This window comes from Nilaparvata lugens, chromosome 11 (assembly GCF_014356525.2).
Source record: "Nilaparvata lugens isolate BPH chromosome 11, ASM1435652v1, whole genome shotgun sequence".
NCBI classification, from domain to species: Eukaryota; Metazoa; Arthropoda; class Insecta; order Hemiptera; family Delphacidae; genus Nilaparvata; species Nilaparvata lugens.
This window is the reverse complement of record NC_052514.1, coordinates 8,268,203-8,286,875: the sequence shown is the minus strand read 5'-3', so window position 1 is coordinate 8,286,875 and position 18,673 is coordinate 8,268,203. Positions and strand designations below refer to the sequence as shown.

The 18,673-nt window shown below is 35.3% G+C and overlaps 2 protein-coding genes across 2 annotated transcripts in view; one reads left to right on the top strand and one right to left on the bottom strand.

The window, feature by feature from the left end:
- The window catches only part of LOC111055565 (Golgi-associated PDZ and coiled-coil motif-containing protein), an 88,962-nt gene extending 77,037 nt beyond the window's left edge, over nt 1-11,925 (top strand). The window contains exons 5-9 of the mRNA XM_039437563.1: nt 767-999; nt 3,009-3,261; nt 6,652-6,786; nt 8,654-8,902; nt 10,471-11,925. Of these exons, the coding sequence (XP_039293497.1) occupies nt 767-999; nt 3,009-3,261; nt 6,652-6,786; nt 8,654-8,902; nt 10,471-10,852 (1,252 nt within the window). The 3' untranslated portion in view covers nt 10,853-11,925. The remainder of the gene's footprint in view (nt 1-766; nt 1,000-3,008; nt 3,262-6,651; nt 6,787-8,653; nt 8,903-10,470) is intronic.
- Nucleotides 11,926-13,151: 1,226 nt separating this feature from the next.
- LOC120353641 lies at nt 13,152-15,638 on the bottom strand. Its single transcript, XM_039438194.1, has one exon. It carries the CDS (start codon nt 15,636-15,638, stop codon nt 13,152-13,154), a length of 2,487 nt encoding a protein of 828 aa, XP_039294128.1.
- Nucleotides 15,639-18,673: the final 3,035 nt, after the last annotated feature.

Sequence of the window (18,673 nt, the reverse complement as noted above, 5' to 3'; positions counted from 1 at the left end):
AAATTTAACCATGATTAATTGTCTTGAACCAATCAGAGAAGGCATCATAGAAGAGAAGTCACCTCTGGCTCTCGTGGTAATTGATCACGGTTAAAATTCAACAGGCTGTTGTGCAACTGGCCCATTCAATAATCAATAATTATTGCATTTGATTAAAATTTCATTGATTCTATCATTCCCACTAACTTTATAATATGATGATAAGATAATCATAATGATAATCACCAAGATCATAATCATCGGGATTTTTATCCACATGACCATAATGGTTGTAATCTTGACCATAATGATAATGAACATCATATCATTGATATGACCGATGTCTAATATTGAGCAGATTCATCAATAGATTCAGCAGATTCAACACTAACAGATAATCATTATGTGAAATTTTATTAATATAAGAAGTAAATGAATGTAATGTAGTCCCAACTCTCCTAGAATTCTACTACTAAAAGTCCTTAGTAATGAATTCTTTGGCCACTAAATAATTTTGAATTCATTTAATTCTATTCTCATAAATCAATGCATTTTAATGCTAAATATGTTATTTATATATTTGTAAACTTTCATTCTTAATCTCCCCTCCAGAATCCAACAACTGCACTGATAGATCGGTCCGATAAGACAGGAGACGCGAGAGACTGACTATGGAGTCAGCTGGAGGCTGAGATCCTTGTTCAGAGACAGAAGACAGTGAATTTTCATACTTGAATTTTCAATTAATTCCCATACTAAATCTTCTATTTATATTTTGTGTGGTCAGAATCCAGCAACTGCAACTACTAGGCCGGTCCGATATGACGGGAGACGCAAGGGATAGGCTGTGGAGTCAGCTGGAGGCTGAGATCCTGGTGCAAAGACAGAAGACAGTGATGCGAGCTGTCAGACAGAGGGAGACGCGCGTACCCCCACCACCTGCCTCGCTCGCCGGAGTCGTGCGTACGGTACGCCTAAACAGGCATCCGCACCAGGGCCTGGGCATATCGATCACTGGAGGTTAGTAGTTCATCTTGACACTATCAATATTGTATAAATGCAGTGATAAAGAACTATTTGATTCGATAGTTGTAGAATTGAGAAAAGATAGCATAAGAAGTAAGAACGGAAGTGAGAAAATTGTAGCAACATGAATAGCTTTGTATATTGTGAAGGTAGTGAAAGCATTGAGGCCCTTCAGGAACTGAAGGAACAATGCAAACAAAATAGTTTATTAAAATGTTGATAAAATAAATTTGAGGTCGGTTTTTTGTTTACTCAAGCCGATTACTGTCGATTACTAAATCTATCAGTGTTTTGTTGGGGTGAGAGTGTAAGAACGGCAAAGTATGAGATACTAACAGCGTCACATAGTTCCACTAAAATTAACTACTCGAACTATCGGCTTAAGTTAACAGTGAAATTTGGAACATAAACGCCCTATGTATCCGATATCTTCTTGTGGTATATTTTCTCTATAATTATAGTACTTGATACTTGATACGTGAGTAACTAATTACTGTAAGTTACTTGATCCTCCAAGGGCCGGTTTCCGAGCTCGGGATTTAGTCAAGTTCTAAACTTTAAACAGCTGGAGTCAGAAAATTGACGTAAAAACGGGAAAAAATTGAAAATTGAATTGGTAAAATTGAAGTAAAAACGGGGCATAGTTGCAGTAAATAGTTGCAGCAAAATAAATCTTTATTTTGTCATTTCTATAATTGGAAACGTTTTTCCTTGACGAAACATTCCTTAATAACTCAAAATAGCTGAAACTTTACACTATTTTCTATTTATTTCATTTTGTGTTCAATTTTTTGTTTTCCGAAATTTAATTTAAACGTGACTTTGACTACGACTACGTTTCGGAAAGTCAATTTTCTGACTCCAGCTGTTTAAAGTCTAGAACTTAGCTAAATCCCGAGCTCGGAAACCGGCCCTATATGATACCAGTAGTTACCGTACTTTTTGTGAGTAGTATTTTGTCCACTTGTAAACTTGTACTATATTTTTACTTTCCTTACCATAGGTAAGGAAAATATTGCTTTCCAAAAAAATTAAGGTACCCCAATTTCTAAATTTCTATACGTTTCAAGGTCCCTTGAGTCCAAAAAGTAGGTATTGGGTTGGGTATTGGTCGGTGTGTGTGTGTATGAGTGTATGTGCGTCTGTGTACACGATATCTCATCTTCCAATTAACGGAATGACTTGAAATTTGGAACTTAAGGTCCTTACAATATAAGGAGGACTCGACACGAACAATTTCGATCAAATGCAATTTAAGATGGCGGCTAAAAAAGAGAAAATGTTGTCAAAAACAGGGTTTTTCGCGATTTTCTCGAAAACGGCTCCAACGATTTTGATTTAATTACCTAGAATAGTCATTGATAAGCTTTATCAACTGTCACCAGTCCCATATCTGTAAAAATTTCAGGAGCTCCGCCCCATCAATGCAAAGTTTGATTTTAGATACCCAATTATCAGGATTCAGATATAATTTAAACAAAAAATTTCGAGTGGAAAAGATTGAGCATGAAAATCTCTACAATTAATATTCAGCAACATTTCCACCTAAAATTGAAAATGAGCTCAAAATTCGAGAAAATGTGTTTATCCAATTGCAAACTGTTGGCAACTGTTGATTCTATTAAATGATTCACTATGAAGAGATAGCAGACCTCGTGTGTCTCCAGCGTTATTGCCCTGTCACCAGCTGGCTCAAATCTTTGAATAGTAGACTTGAGATGCGCGGGACCACTAGCGTCAGATGATCAATTTTCATAACTGCAAGGAAAGTTGTGTGAGTGCGCCACACCAGATTTTTGTGAATATTTTGAGTGAATAAATTTAAATAGAGAATGCATTTATTCAAATGCTAATTAATATATAATTATTATTTAACGAATTTCCATCTAGCTGTTAACCCTGTTGTCAATGTCTGCAGTAGCAGAAGTCCTCGGGGTGATTTGCAGCATTTATTTAGGATTTTCGTTAAATAATAATTATGAATAAATTTGATTTGATTTCAGGTCGCGAACACGGCGTGCCAATCCTGATCTCCGAACTGGAGCCAGGTGGTTGTGGTAGCGAAGGTGGTAACAAGTTGTACGTGGGTGATGCAGTGCTGAGTGTGAACGGGGTCGACCTGAGGGTGGCCAGCCACCAGGAGGCGGTCACACTGCTTAGCAGCCAAGTGGGTGCGGTCACACTGCAGGTCCAGTATCTGGCCACCAATGACGGAGATCTTAGCGAGGACGATGATCACGATTTCAACAATCTCAGGTAGTTTCTATACTCTGTACAAAATTAATTCTTACTTTTGATGGACATGCGCAGCAGAGAAAGCAAGCATACAGCTGGAGGGATACAGAGGCACGATGTTGCCGTTTTGAAGCGGCCAGCGTTCTCCAACTTCTAGTGACTGTTCATGTGCTCATGCTACACATGCGAAGTTTCCTGTCTGAAAGCAGTCAGACGACTGACAAATTGGCAACTGTGCTTCTACCTTTGACTCTATTAATCACTGTAATTGGCTGTTCTCCCTCCATTTCTCTGCGTCGCATATTCCTCGTAATTTTGTACGAGGTAATACATAAGAAGTAATTTTGTACGGACTTAAATCTACTCATAATATGATAGATCATGAAACATATAAAGAAGAGCTATCATCAACATAAATTATATTATTTTATCCAGCTTTCCAGCAACTAACCTTCAGTAACGAATCACAGATAAACATTGAATCCCCCTCCATTTCTCTGCGCTGCATATTCCTCCAAGCCTGAAGTAAATTTGTACGGATTATAATTCAATTCCTTCATCTCAATTGCTTTCAAAAAGAAAGTTTGTTTTTCTTTACCGGTTCTAAGGGCCAGATCATACTAAAGCGTTTTTTAGAAGCCAACTCAATCAGCCAATCGGAGAGCTTCCTGTCATGCCGACTCTAAAAATGCCGTCTGAATTCGCCTGAAAAAGGCTTAATATTAAGTTTGTAGATTGGATACTGATGTTGTGTGTTAGTTTGTTTGTTTGTTCCGAACTTTTCCATAATTGAAGAGACTTGAGATATTTTTAAATAATAATTTTTATTAAAATAAATTTGATTTTTTGTCAATATTTTAAGTTTCTTCAATTAAAGCTTAATATGCTCTGGTCCTAATAGTTCTCAAATAAGTCAATATTGTTTTAGGCATAGCCTAATTGTTTTCTTATTTAAATCATTTGATAATATGGTTTGTACTTGTATGTTTTATTCAAGTGGAATAAATATTTTTCAATTTAGTGTTGATTCAGTTAAATATTTAAATTTGATTATTTGGTAGTTATTAGAAAATATTTGGTATTACATCTAAATTAAAATTTCTGGTAGTATCTTTTGACAGGAAATTAAACGAAAGTGAAGACCCAACCATTAAATTATAAAATTAAAACTATGAAAGTGAAGACGTTTAACATTTTATGTGAATTTGTGAGATAGATAGCTCAAGATTAACCTTTTCTCTTCTCTCTCAATCATTTTGATAATTATCATAAATGAAAGTGATATTAGACAAATTAAGAATGAATGAATATAATTTCAATAAGAAACATTGTAATATATACCGTACATATCAATTTCAACTGCAATTAAATGAAACTATTGAAGGTCTTTGTGGGGAATATTCACAATATTTGTAATCATTCCTGCAGATGTTTTTTTTCATTGTGAATTGAGATTTATTGATTTGATGACGTAATCGCGTTGTAATTTGATTCATTCATAGATTAGGTTGAATTATCCTAGTTGGTTTATATCCTTGTGAAAACGATAAACATGATTTCGATAATTAAAGATTGATTTGTTGTGAACTAGACAATGATTATCAAGATTTATATTATTTGTTTTTACATCCTAGAAGAATTGATAAAATCAGTTCATAATTATTATTTCCTGTGAAAAATGATTTAATCTAGTTTATGAGTTTTTATTATTTCAAGACAAGAAAATGGGAAATTAATTTGAATTCATAAGCCCTGTATAATGTATGAATATTTCTATTCTTTCACACTTCCAGCTCACAAAAATCTCTTTAAATAGCTCTTGAAATTCATTACAAATGCGTTGATGGTCTTGACAACATCATCGAAAAATGTTTAGTAGCCTAAAACAAAATCAACAATTCTATATGGAAATAATAACTCGAGTTATATCGACCACAATTTATCATTGGCATACTCAGAATTTTACTTCTGCATAGGTTTATAAATTTATTGCATACAGTACCGTGCAATATATTACAACAAACTTAGATTGACTGGTGTTACCTTATAAAGCGACCATAATTGGCTCTTATTTAAAATTCTCTCTTATAGTTGTCAATTAGTTACACATTTGTTTCATTCAAGGTGATAACATACCCCCTAATATAAGTTTGTACTGTATTCCTTATGTTGCTATTTTTCAACTGAAAGAAATAAATCAAAATAATTTGTAGGATTTAAAAATATCTATGGAATCATTGAACTGAACTTCATTCTTAAAGTGAATATCACTTCTTGAATGACCTTTTAATGAAATAAATGTAAATAATATTGACGTATAGCTGAAATGATTCCATCAGAATAATATTTTGGAATGTTGGAAATGAGAAAGGGGACGGTTATGATGTTAATAATATAGGGTAGGCCTAATCTTATCTTGAGAGCGTGTGGCAGAATTATTGAGTAGGGTACCATATTGGATTCCCAACCTCGCAAGAACTGGTTTCTTCCACTTACTCATGTATACTTGGGTTGATTTGTATACTGTACATTCGCTTTCTGAGCTGATAGTGGTTATGTTGAAGTGGAAAGGCTGTGCAAAGGCTAAATATAAACTTCCTACAGTTGATATTTTTCAAAGTTTTTTGATTTGTATATCATCAAGCTATCAAGATGAAAAAGTTTTATCAGGAAAACCTTTTTTTCGATCATTAATTTTTGAGATATGAGCGGCTAAAGTTTAAATTTTCGGGACAGAACATTTCAAATTCGGTAAGAGATGAATCCATGAGATTTGAAGGATAAATTCTTCATGGTATTGCTGATCTAGTAAAACAAAAATTTTTTTTAAAATATCAATTTTTGAGAAAGTTATTCAAATGACCAAAAATGACTAAAAATAACTCAACTCAAAGTTATTTTTGGTAAATTGAATAGCTTTCTCAAAAATTGTTATTTTAAGAAAATTTATGTTTTACTAGATCAAAAATACCATGAAGAATCTATCCTCTAAATCTCATGGATTTATCTCTCACCGAATTTGAAATGTTCTGTCCCGAAAATTTAAACTTTAGCCGCTCATATCTCAAAAAGTAATGATCGTAGAAAAAATGTTTTCTTGTGAAAACTTTTTCATTTTGATAGCTTGATGATAAAAAAATCGAAAAACTTTGAAAAATATCACCAGTAGAAAATTTATTTTTAGCCTTTGCACAGCCTTAAGACGACTTGTACACTGTAGTGTACATTGTCTGCTATCGTATAACAACAACTATACAGGTAGCAGTGGCCACAGTTCAGCTGAATAGTTCTTGAAAAGTTGTATTTTGAGAGAGAGGTTAGGACTGGATAGAGTGAAATCCAAATGTACACTATACCGCACACTGGGTCTGAGGAGGGAGGATAATGATTTATCAATTATTAATTTTGCAGGTACGGTTTCTTTGACGATGCAAGCGACGGTGTGGACTTCTATAGAACAAGAAACGGTTACTCGAAAAGTAATAGCAAAGATAGGCCTGCCACACCTACACCCACTGCGCCTAGGACACCGGACTCATTAATTAGGTATTCAAAATTTCAAAAACGTTATTATTAATTATTTATTTGAACAAATAATATCACTTACCATGAGAACTCAATGTCATTTTTGTGTTAATTCAATGTCAATTTCATTGGTTTTCTGTGATTTTCATTGACATTTTAAACTATTCACCCAAAGCCCTGAAGGATAACAGTCAAGAAAAGTTTGCTAGGGAAGTTAGAAAAATGCTCATTGAGGCTTGTCCTTACTCACTTGCTGACTGTTTTGAGGTATTCTGTTGAGCGGGTGTAGGCTGGAGAGTAGGCTCTCGAAACATTGTTTTTTTTAAATGTAAGATTATAAAATTCTGACGTATAACATGCTGTGCGAGCTCTGATCGACTATACAGCTTTATGTGACAAAAGTTAAACTGAACCAAACTAAACTACTGACTACTACTAAACTTCTGATACTGTTTTGGGGTTTAAAGTTAAATTAGTCTGTTTCTTACTGAGTTCAACTTATTTGTAAATTAAAATTAAAGTGCAGTATATTGTGAACCTATATTGTGAATAATTATTGCAAATACATAGTTAATGTGCCGTACCCGATTTTGGTACTTTGTTAAAACTGCACAACCCAGTATATTGTCCACAATAGTTATAGTATTGAAAGTATGTTTCACACTACTGCAGAACCTCTTCGTAGTAAGAATTATGAATGAGATTGATCATTAATCAACGATTATCAATAATTCCACAAATAGATTTTATTTGATGATTGTTGTTGTAGTAGCAACTGAGGACCCCGTTGTTTCATTCTTCCTCCGTATCAAGGCGCAGGAAGCGGGCCACCCCGCATGGGTCGGTCCAGAGGCTGGCGGTTGTTAAATTTGTCGGCTTCGTGGGGCAGCTAAAAAGATGGTCCGTGGTGTGGGATCCATTACCACAGTCGGGACAGATATCGGTCACATCCTCTGCGATTCTGGATGATTTGATCAAATTAATGTAATCTGTATGAATATAATGTGCATCAGACGATTTAGCCACATCGTCTGGACGGACGGTCCAGCACACCAAATAAATAAAAAAGCATACATTTGTAATTTTTGGAATATCAAGATTCACAAAGAGTTCTACCATAGAGATAGTATAAGAAGATATCCCATGGTATAGGTAGTTTATGGTCCAAGTTTCAAGCCGATTTGTTGTCAACTCAAGTCGATTACTGTGTATTATTACTGTTTTATTGAGGTGAGAGTGTAAGAACGGCAAAGTGTGAGAGACTACATAGTTTCAAAAAAAATACTACTTCTATCAGCTTGAGTTAACATGAGTTAAATATCAGCTTGAGTTAGTCAATTGGAACGTAATCGCCCTATATACCATGGGATAACTGATTGTGTTGCTATCAACATAACACAACCCTCTCTATATGTCATAGGTTGTAAAGGTAGGCGCATACAGATCGTCATCGGACGGACGGCACGTATCGAACGATTAGATTTGATGCATTGTTTTCAATCGGAGTACGCATACCTATCCTCATCGTATTGGTATGCGCACTCCAATTGAAAACAATGCATCAAATCTAATCGTCCGATGCCTGCCGTCCGTCCGATGACGATCTATGTGCGCCCACCTTAATAGAGCAATTACAGCATTGTATGATGTGATTTACAGCATTTAATTTGGATTCTCGTCCAATAATAATTATTCATAAATTAGAATAGTTTTATAAATGCAATTTCTCATCAATTTCCATCTGTAATAGAACAGTTTTATTCCGACGCTGCACGTAACTGTATTAATCTCAAGAAATTCCAAATAGAATTGTATTTGTATCTTGTATTGTATCTATTCTGTGTAGAATTGGTTAATGTATGTGACTAATTATGTTTGCCAAAAACAGGGGCGAATCAGAATGCAGTTATCCGACCAGTCCTATAGCAACACAACAGCAGCACAAAGATGTGACCACGGATGAAGTGACAGAGAGGACTACCCTGGAGCAGGATGACCCCACGGAAGCCCCCTCTGCAGAGAGGAGTGTGCACATCACCACAGCTGATCCTCCCTCCCCCGCGCCTACAACCGCCACGCCATCAAGCGTCGTCAGTCCCAAACACTTTGGGGTCACCACCTTGCAGAAGATATTCAGGTTAGCTGATAAATATGCGGTGCGGCTTAATAAATTCACCATCTGATTTCTTGTCCAACTTGAGGTTCAATGTTCCATATGTTGGATTCGAATGTGTGGTTTGTTGATGTTTGATCGAATGTTGCCGGACGAGTTGGACAAGTACCATTCACTATCCGATATCTTGTCCAACTCCAGGTCCAATATTCAATTTTGGATTCTAAGGGCCGTTTTCACAGTGACAATTTAAACTAAATTTCATTTTAAACTGGATTAAATCCGTATCAAGTCTAGTTTGTTAATGTGTTTCATTTTGAGTTTAAGCCACCAGCTGATTAAATCGAGTTTAAGCTTTGACTGTGCAAACGGCCCTAAGTCGGATTGTGAGTGGATTTGTTGATGTTTGGTCGAATGTTGCCATGCGAGTTGGATTGGTAAACTGAAGACCCGACTCGTCCAACTTCCCTATGTCAGCCACCTAGTCAAAGTCGAGTTGGAACGTAAATGGGAATGTTGGACTAACTCGTATACAGCCAAGAGGAGGTGTGAGTGGTGAAAGATAGTTGGAATATATATGTTGTCTCAACATAGTTAGACAATAAATGGATAATGATTGGTCCGCTTTAGAAGGCTACACACAGGGACAGTACTAGCGGCTACTAGCTGCTATGGGAACGCGGAATTGGGAATGACTGGAAGTCAAATGTACATGACATTTCCAGTTCAATGCTCCCGCAACAGATAGTGGACGATGGAATCGTCAAGTATGTGATTCTTGTTTTATCAGGTCTTTATTTTATTGGCCATTCATTAATTATACAAACATGATTCATATATTATTCTGGTACTGGCCAACACATTGATAATTACATTCTTAATAAATTTATAATACCTGGTATTAAAAACGTATTCTTTTTCTTCTTTCTCTAGCCTATTTTTTCTTCTTCCTTTTATATTTCTTCTTCTTTTTCATCTACTTCTACTTCTTTGTATAATACATAACAATTTAGTTATATATTTATTTTCAATATTTGTCAATTTCAGGTTAGTTGCTTGAAGTAGTAGTCCTAGTGAGAACTACCTATCTTATTAATTTAACTCTTTATTATATTATTAAAAATTATTCATTAGTCTTTTTAGAATAGTTTGCAATGTGTTGAAAAAAATCTTCAACTACTTATTCTTCAGCAGTCAGAAGGTCGGTAGTAACTGCCAATACAAAATTCCATCTTACCATTTATTGTAAATCTTTTATTCATGAACATAATGAATTTACAAAATGATACTTGAGAATAATCAAGAATAAAAGATTTTCAATCAATTTGTGACATTCAGATCTTGACAGTGATTCTTTAAAGTTTGAAGATTGATCCTTGCCTTGATAACTCATTAAATAATTTATTGTACTCACTATATTCATGATTATTCTTGTTTAAAATTACAAAATTATTCTGGTCTTGATAATCCATCAAATTTGTTGTACTTTCTTCATACATGATTGATTAATCTTGTTTCAAGTTTCTAATAATTTATAATTCTTCACTGATAAATTGCCCATGTATGAATGAATAAATTTTCTCTTGTGTTAGGTCACTGACCCCATCAGGGGTATGGAGCGACGGAACAGAAGAAGAGTCCAACGATAACAACGAGACGGGGGACGATGAAGACAAACCCCTCACTCCAGCTCCCCCCACCAAAGCGCCCTCACTAAACCGGTTCAAACCGGTTTCCTCGCCATCTGACAATGCTGCCAACATAAACGACAACATCGAGGAGATCATACTGCGACAAGGTGGCACCTCAATAGTCGCCCAGCGCATGGTTCCCAACCGTAAGAACCAAGATGGCGGAATTCCAAGATGGCGTGAGCAGCTGCAGAAAGAGTCGAGTCAGCTGTTTCATCCGGAAACGGAAGCGGTCAGTTTGGTGGATGGTCACGGTGACGCCACTTTTGGCACACCTGTATAAACTGTCAGCTGTAGTTTAGGTACAAATAATTGCAATATTCATAATTCTGAACGTTTTATTTTGTTTAAATAGATAATTATGTACATTTTTGGAATCATATGATCGTCGGTAGAATGAAAATCCAATTGAATTTGAACACAGTGCATAAACGTTCATTGATCAGTTAGGGCCAAGCCAAACGAAGTGTTTTTTCAGACGAGTCGGCAGGGCAGGAAGCTCTCTGATTGGCTGATTCCCGAACGTCAACCCAATCAGCCAATCGGAGATCTTCCTGCCCTGCCGACTCGTCTGAAAAAACACTTCGTTTGGCTTAGCCCTTGAGCTGGATTGAAATTAAATGAACATATTTATTAGGCGGATTTTGGACTTCCCTAGTGGATCCAAAATATCAGTATCAGTGTAATATTATTCTCATCAATAATATTATGATCATCAATTCTAACGGGGCTATTGAAATGTTAATTACCTTGTAAATTACTATTGAAATATTAAACTCGCTCGGGCTATTGAAATGTTATTGACTATATAAATTACTATTGAAATATTAAACTCGCTCGGCCGGGATGAGTGTGAATCCTCCAATTAGAACTAATGGAAATAATATTTTCACTTTACCGGATACATACACTGATTCTGATATGTTGGATTCCAGCTTCACGTTAGTCAACTTTGATTGGATTTTCGTTCAACCAAGTATGTGTAATTGCAATATTAATATCACGCTGACTATTTGATTCTGTCAACTTCAATAATCATGTATTTTTTCGGAATCATAGTGGTCAGAGCTATACGAGAATTCAGTTGAGTTTAACTATCTTACATAACATGATTTTACTGCGATATAATTGATTGTATTCTCATGTAACTGACTGTGAGCATGAGTATTACAATACCATTCATGCTGAATGATTGGTTTCCTTGGAATGATCAATCATAAGGTCAGTTGCACGTAAATGAAATTGAACTTGGCCCTTGTAAAATTAACGTCATAACATTTAGGACCGGTTTCCGAGCTCGTGATTTAGCTAAGTTCTAGACTTTGAACATCTGGAGTCAGAAAATTGGCTTTCCGAAACGGGGCGTAGTCGCAGTCCACGTTTAAATTAAATTTCGAAAAACTAGAACATTGAACACAAAATGAAACTAAGAGAAAATAGTGTAAAGTTTCAGCTATTTTGAATTATTTAGGAATGTCTCATTTCGTCAAGGAAAAACGTTCTCCAATTACGGAAATGAAAAAATAAAGATAATCATGGGAGCTGGGACTATGCCCCGTTTCGGAAAGCCAGTTTTCTGACTCCAGCTGTTGAAAGTCTAGAACGCAGCTAAATCCCGAGCTCGGAAACCGGCCCTCATATTGAATTCGTTGGGTTAGTTAACATCATTCTACGACAATCCAAATTGATTATATTTTCGTGAAACTGGACATAAGTTTAAGTAATTATTGTAATATTCGTGATTCTGAATGTTTCATCTATTTTACAAGAATGATTATTGAAATTTACGGAATCATTGTTGGTCAACGTTGTTTTTATTATCAAATTTACTAGTCAAAACCAGTGTGACTGGTTGAATTGATGCAGTAGGACGTTTAAAATAGGCAAATTAAGAAAAACTTATGGCGAATTACTAATTCAAATTACGTTTTCAAATTTATGACACCCAGATTGTCCTCCGATTGGCTAGCTCTCACCAACAGCTGATTCCAAGTTAATCAATACTATAAATATGTATTTTAAATATTATAAATGGATTGAAATAAATGAATTAAAGACCTTGAAGAGGTATGGACCCACAATGCCTATGCCTTCCCATTGCTAGCTCTAACTACCTCTGGTCTGCGCATGCTCTCTAGCTCATGCAGACCATTTTCATATTATTAATTGTGCTCAGTAGTAAGGGGGTCACTTGGGAGCAACAAACAAATGAAGGTTACCTACTACCATAAAATTCTTACTAATTTAAGGTCAATCACAACCATAAAAAATCAATCTAAATTATTTCAAATTACGGTTACCAGCTACCATAAACTATCCACCTAAATTATGGTCAATCACAACCATATAAAATCAATCTAAATTATTTTGTTACTCTAAATAAATTTTTCGAAACTACGGTTACCTACTACCATAAACTATCTACCTAAATTATGGTCTATTACAACCATATAAAATCAATCTAAATTATTTTGTTACTCTAGATAGATTTTTCGAAACTACGGTTACCTACTACCATAAATAAATCTCTATCATATTTTATGATTAAACTCAACCATAATAAATTGATCGGAATATTTATCTCAGTATCCCCAAGGTAATGTATCTATAACCCCATCTACCTCTCCTAACACTGCTCTCTTGTCATAATCCAGTTTGAAATCTTTTGTTACAAGCTTATTCACTAGCTTCTTTGTCTTCACATCGCGGCATATCTGGTCATAATCTATAGCCACTTTCTTAGTCTCCCCTTCAAGTATCTTCTTCATTGAGTTCATATTCAGCTTCTCTCCATTTTTGTGGTTCAGTGTGAAGCCTTTGATTTTACAGGCCCCTTTACCATTTACAGTCTGATAAGCATAGCTTTTTGGCCCAGTACTTATCCAATCATTTATGTGATCATTTTTGCCCAACTCATCTGTCCATTCACCCAACATGCAACCTGTCTGTACAGTATTCCTCCCATCATCTATATACACCACAGAATCAGTGTCATAATATACAACACTCTGGCCTAGCTGATCCAACATATCATACAATCTCAGTCTTGCATTAGCAGTTGTGTATGCAGCAACAAATACATTGATATTATTTGGGTTCTCCACAAAATGGTCCTTCTTGTTATAAGATATTTGTACTATATTATCATTAATAATACTGATGTTAGTCTTATCTAACCTGTCATCCAATAATATTTTATAGAACTCTTTTGCATCTGTCACATACTTTGTTTGTGTCATATTTGTTCTTTGACCAAATTTACCCCATAAACTATTCAAACATATCTTGGCAACAGCACGCTTTCCAGGGTTATCTTCAATCATTTGTGGGTCCAGCTCTATCCCAACACCATTCTCAACAGCAATGATATATTCCTCAACTGTTTTAAAGTCCTTTTGCCATGGTGAAGTTTCCAATTTGATCTTCATAAAGTCTCTAATGTAACCCTTAAACAAGTTATTTGATTTCTGTTTAAAATGCCAAACCTCATAGACCTTAATCACTCTGTATCCTTTCTCCAGAGCCTTGTTGATCTCGATGGTTGTCCATGTTCCATTAAATTCTCTCTGTTCATCAGTATGTATACAAACCTTGGTCTTCTCCTGAGCACACTTGATACAGAGAGGAAAAAGAAGTTTCCCTGATTTGACAGGCAACACAGGATGATATAAGCCTCTTGGAGCCAAGACCTTACATTTCACAAAACCAAACCATTCAGGATTATACTTCTTTGGATGTTTAAACTTTACTGGATGACCTACAGGATAGTAGTCATGAAACATAACAGTTGGGTACAGACTACATACATCAATGTACCTAAGTATCTTCCTAATCACCTTCAATTTACTAGCATTAGTTCTACCACCAAAAAAGGCATCTCTAGGCTCCAATGGTTCAATAAGTTTTGCTTTGGAGTCTTCATCCATCTTCTTATACTTGTTTACCCATTCACACTCCCACATCTCAACAACTGTATAGCCAGCCTTCTGTAACTGCTCGGTACGATGGCAAGTCTTGATGTACAAGTCTCCCATAGACTCTCTATTAACATTATTGATAGTGTCGGGTCTGTAACACCTTGAACAGCCATGCCAGAAACATCCATGATATTGATATACAGTTTTAGTTTGTTCACAATATCCATCAACTTTACTTCCACAAATCATTGCTTCTCCACAATTAAGGGCATGTCTCACTCCATCAAAGGTCTCCAACCATGTGATTGACTGTTTACTGTACTGGTCCTTTTGGTCTACATTGACAACTGCTATGGTATTTTGTCTCAAGTATTTTGACCTATATATTGCCATACAAACACTAGCTATAGTCAGATAGCAGAAAGGGTCAATATTGGCTATCTCTAGAAATTGCTTTCTCAACTCAAGGCAACCTCTCCTCAGAATATCCACATCTGAATCACAGTACTCTTCCAACTCTCTTCTCATGTCAAAAGTGTAGCCTTCAGCAACACGTTCTGTGTGCCACTTCAAAAATTCTTTTCTTGCATCTGGTTTCATAGTATCAGCTCTATAAAATGAGGTATCAGGCATAGGTCCTACATAGTTTTGATTGTCCTTTGTATTAAAGTAGTGTGGAAAGTAGCCTTTCTTCAACTCCTTGAGCCCAAAAGTCTTTGGAAAAGAAGACAGTGGTGAAGCCACAAAATTCACACTATCAATCACTCTTAGACGTAATGAATGTATTTCCAACATCATAAGTTTTGTGCCAGCATAGATTGTGTAGGGTTTGATTGTATTCTCAACACAGTGTCTAAGTATGAAATGAGAATCATAGGCCTTAGCATAGTGAGCTATGCATGTGTACCCCTTGTGCTCTTTTGTTATCAACCACTTACAAAAACTATCATTATCATTGAAGGTCCAACTATTGCCTTCAAAGTCATGTACCTTAACTAGATTGGCCTCATGTACACCAGTATCTTGCATAGCTTCATAGTCAAAGAACAAGTAGTTTTCAGTGTATGTACAGTCCTTTTCTCTCTTTTCACCCCCTTTACAACTACACTTCACATTTGGACAAAAACCACCTTTTGTCTTAGTCTGTTGCATGTAACACTTATGCTCATTATACTTAACCCATTCTCCACAGTTTCTGCACTTGTAATGAGTACAACTATGCACACCATTTTTATCTTCTTCTGATCGTTTACATACCTTATTACAAGTTGTACACTTGTATACCTCCTTACAAACTTCTTCATGGTTATCCAAACATTCCTGATTGTAACAGTACCTATTGCATTTGTTACAATAAATTTTAGGGAGGGTCTCAGCATGTTGAGCATTCATACACATATTACACACCTTCATACCTTTACACAAGTGCTTCCTATTTTTATTTTTGTATCCAGTATCACATGCTTCACAGTAATAAACACTGCCTAATAGAGCTTTCATACTATTAATAACATCAAAGTGATTTCCATTCTTGTACAAATAAAGAGTAGTTTCAGCTTCTTCACCTTTGTAGATAATAGCATTGAAATTTTCAGCACATACAACCTTAATCTGAACACTAAGTAGTCTCTCCACATTTTGGATATCCTCAAGGGTGAATCCTTCCTCATTATACTCTCCCAGTCGTTGGCACAACTCTACTGCTAGTTCCCTTTGTAACCTCCTCCCTTGTCTTATCAGCTTTTTTTCACTATCAGTTATGGGTTTATCTAGTATGTTATCAGTATGATATGTTAAAGCCGTTACTATCGCACGAGGACAGCACAAGTTATCAGTGTTTTTGATTTGAGTTATGCATCGTTTAGTTCTGGTATCTTTCTTCAAGTTGATCATTTTACTCCTTCCTTGTCCCTGTGGTATATTTATGATTTTTACAGTGAACTTAGTTTGTGTGATATCCATGTGTTCATTAGAAGTTAGAATATTACCAACATGCTCCATAAATGTTCTTGCTTTTACATCTTTTTGTACAATAGTTGATATAGGGTGATTAAACTCTGGGTGATCTGCAATTATTGTCATTTTATCTCCATTCTTATAATTACCTTTTTCCTTGGCCAATCTTATCATAGCATTGATAGCGTTCTCAATTTCCATAATTTTATTAATCTTAATAGTGTACTCAACTTCTGTTACTCCAAATTTTTTAATAAATCGTGACTTTTCCTCAGTTACTTCATAAGGTATTTGTCGTTCTTCTTTTGGTTTAGAAAACAGGTCATCATCAAAGCTAAAATTTTGTGCAGCATTCTTCTTGAATAAATAGTGTTGAGGTTTTAAGAGAGCATTAATTATTCCTGACTTATTTAGTGTGTATGGTGCTTTTATACTGTATTCATTGACTAGTTGTCTGAGCTCCTTAACTTTCAACTTTCTAAGTTTATTCTCATCCATTGACATGTTCTCAACTCTATAAATCTTCTCACTCAGTTCATCTTTTTTTATTCTTGAAATACCCCTTAAATTCATGTCTTTTGCGAGAGATCTGAGTTCTTTCACATTTGCTCCATTGTTTAATGGTTTGTTTTCAATTTCTGATATGTGGTTAGAATGTTTCTTGGTCTTGATGTGATGTGACCATTTTGAATGGGTAATATCAACATCACACTTTTCACAGTGTTTTGTTTTCACAGATATTCCCAAGCTCGTATCTGAGAGCTTCATAATATTATTACTTTTATTCAGAGTCATCTTTATTATATAGAAAATATATATTTTAATTTTCAATTTTTAGAAAATTCCTCAACTGCATGTATACTGTAGAAGCCAATATGCCTACCAGCGCTATCTATCAGAGAACAAGGAAAATTATGAACAAGGAAAACTTGACTACACCAGTTATCATTTAGAATTAAATTTGTTATCATTAATGCTCAAATAGCTCAGTGGTTAGCGTACTTGCTTATCAATCGTTAGACTCTGGTTCGAATCCACTTCCAACCGCTTTTTTTTTGAGGACACAGTAATGTCGTGAATTCACTGAACTGTTAACCATGGGCCCAACGGTTATCTTAAGTAGGTGATACTCACTAAAAGCTGTGTAGGCTCCTAGGGCCGTCCTCACATACTATACGGGAGTTACAAAAAAAAAACCAGTAGCTCTCAGTCATTATCATCATAACCATCATCATCATCAATAATCATCATCATAGTCATCATGAACAATGATGCTAATGTCTTCCCTTCTCCTCCTCTCCTACTCTACCCGATCTGTATGCCAAACTCTGTTTACTATTCTTGGCTTGAATAATGTGGCATGATAATAAATGTGTGTGCGCCTGTAAAAACAGTAATCACGGCTAGAAAAAAAAGCTGAATAAACTACTGTGATCCACGGCTATAGACGCCATGTTTGATCGTGTTGGGTGAATGGAAAAGCTGAAAAGTAACAAAAGTTGGAAAAATAGAATAGTAAACTGTAGACCAATGCATACAGATCAAAGACCGTTCTCACCTTTCCTTTTGTCAATAATGACTTCAATTTTAAAGTGGAAACTATCCTATTTCTCTCACTAATATTTTTAATGGACAATATCCATTAAAAATCGATTATTATTATTATTGAGTTAACTCTATGTCATATTTATATTTTCCACCAGGCAAGTCAATTTTGCCATTATAGACTAGATTTATTTCTGGACAAGCTTTATTTAGTATGCTCAAATCCTCCTCAGAAAATTTACCTTTCCAGCTTTCTGGGAGATAACAGTCAAAATCAGATGTATGAACTAATACAGACTCCCCGACTTTTGTTTTAACAATCTTTATATTTTCAATAGGGTACTTCTGACCAATTGACAAGTCAGAAATCTTTCTATAGGTTGTATTTTTCGTATTAATACGGTTCAATAAATTATTTAGTTCCATCACTTATTTATTATATAGGAAATTGAAAAAAAAAAAAAATACTTAGAACTTTCTACAATCTTGACTTTTGTAGCTCATTTTCATAGAAAGAGCCTTCTATCTCTTCATCTTCCAAGTCCTTTATTCCATAAGTAATTGGTACAGTATTCTTCACCTGTGTAACAACAAATATCTCTCTAGTCCAATTATTCCTGTACTTGTTTTCAAATGTTGTCTTTTTTACAGTTATTCTAACCCTATCACCGACTTTGTACCGTGGT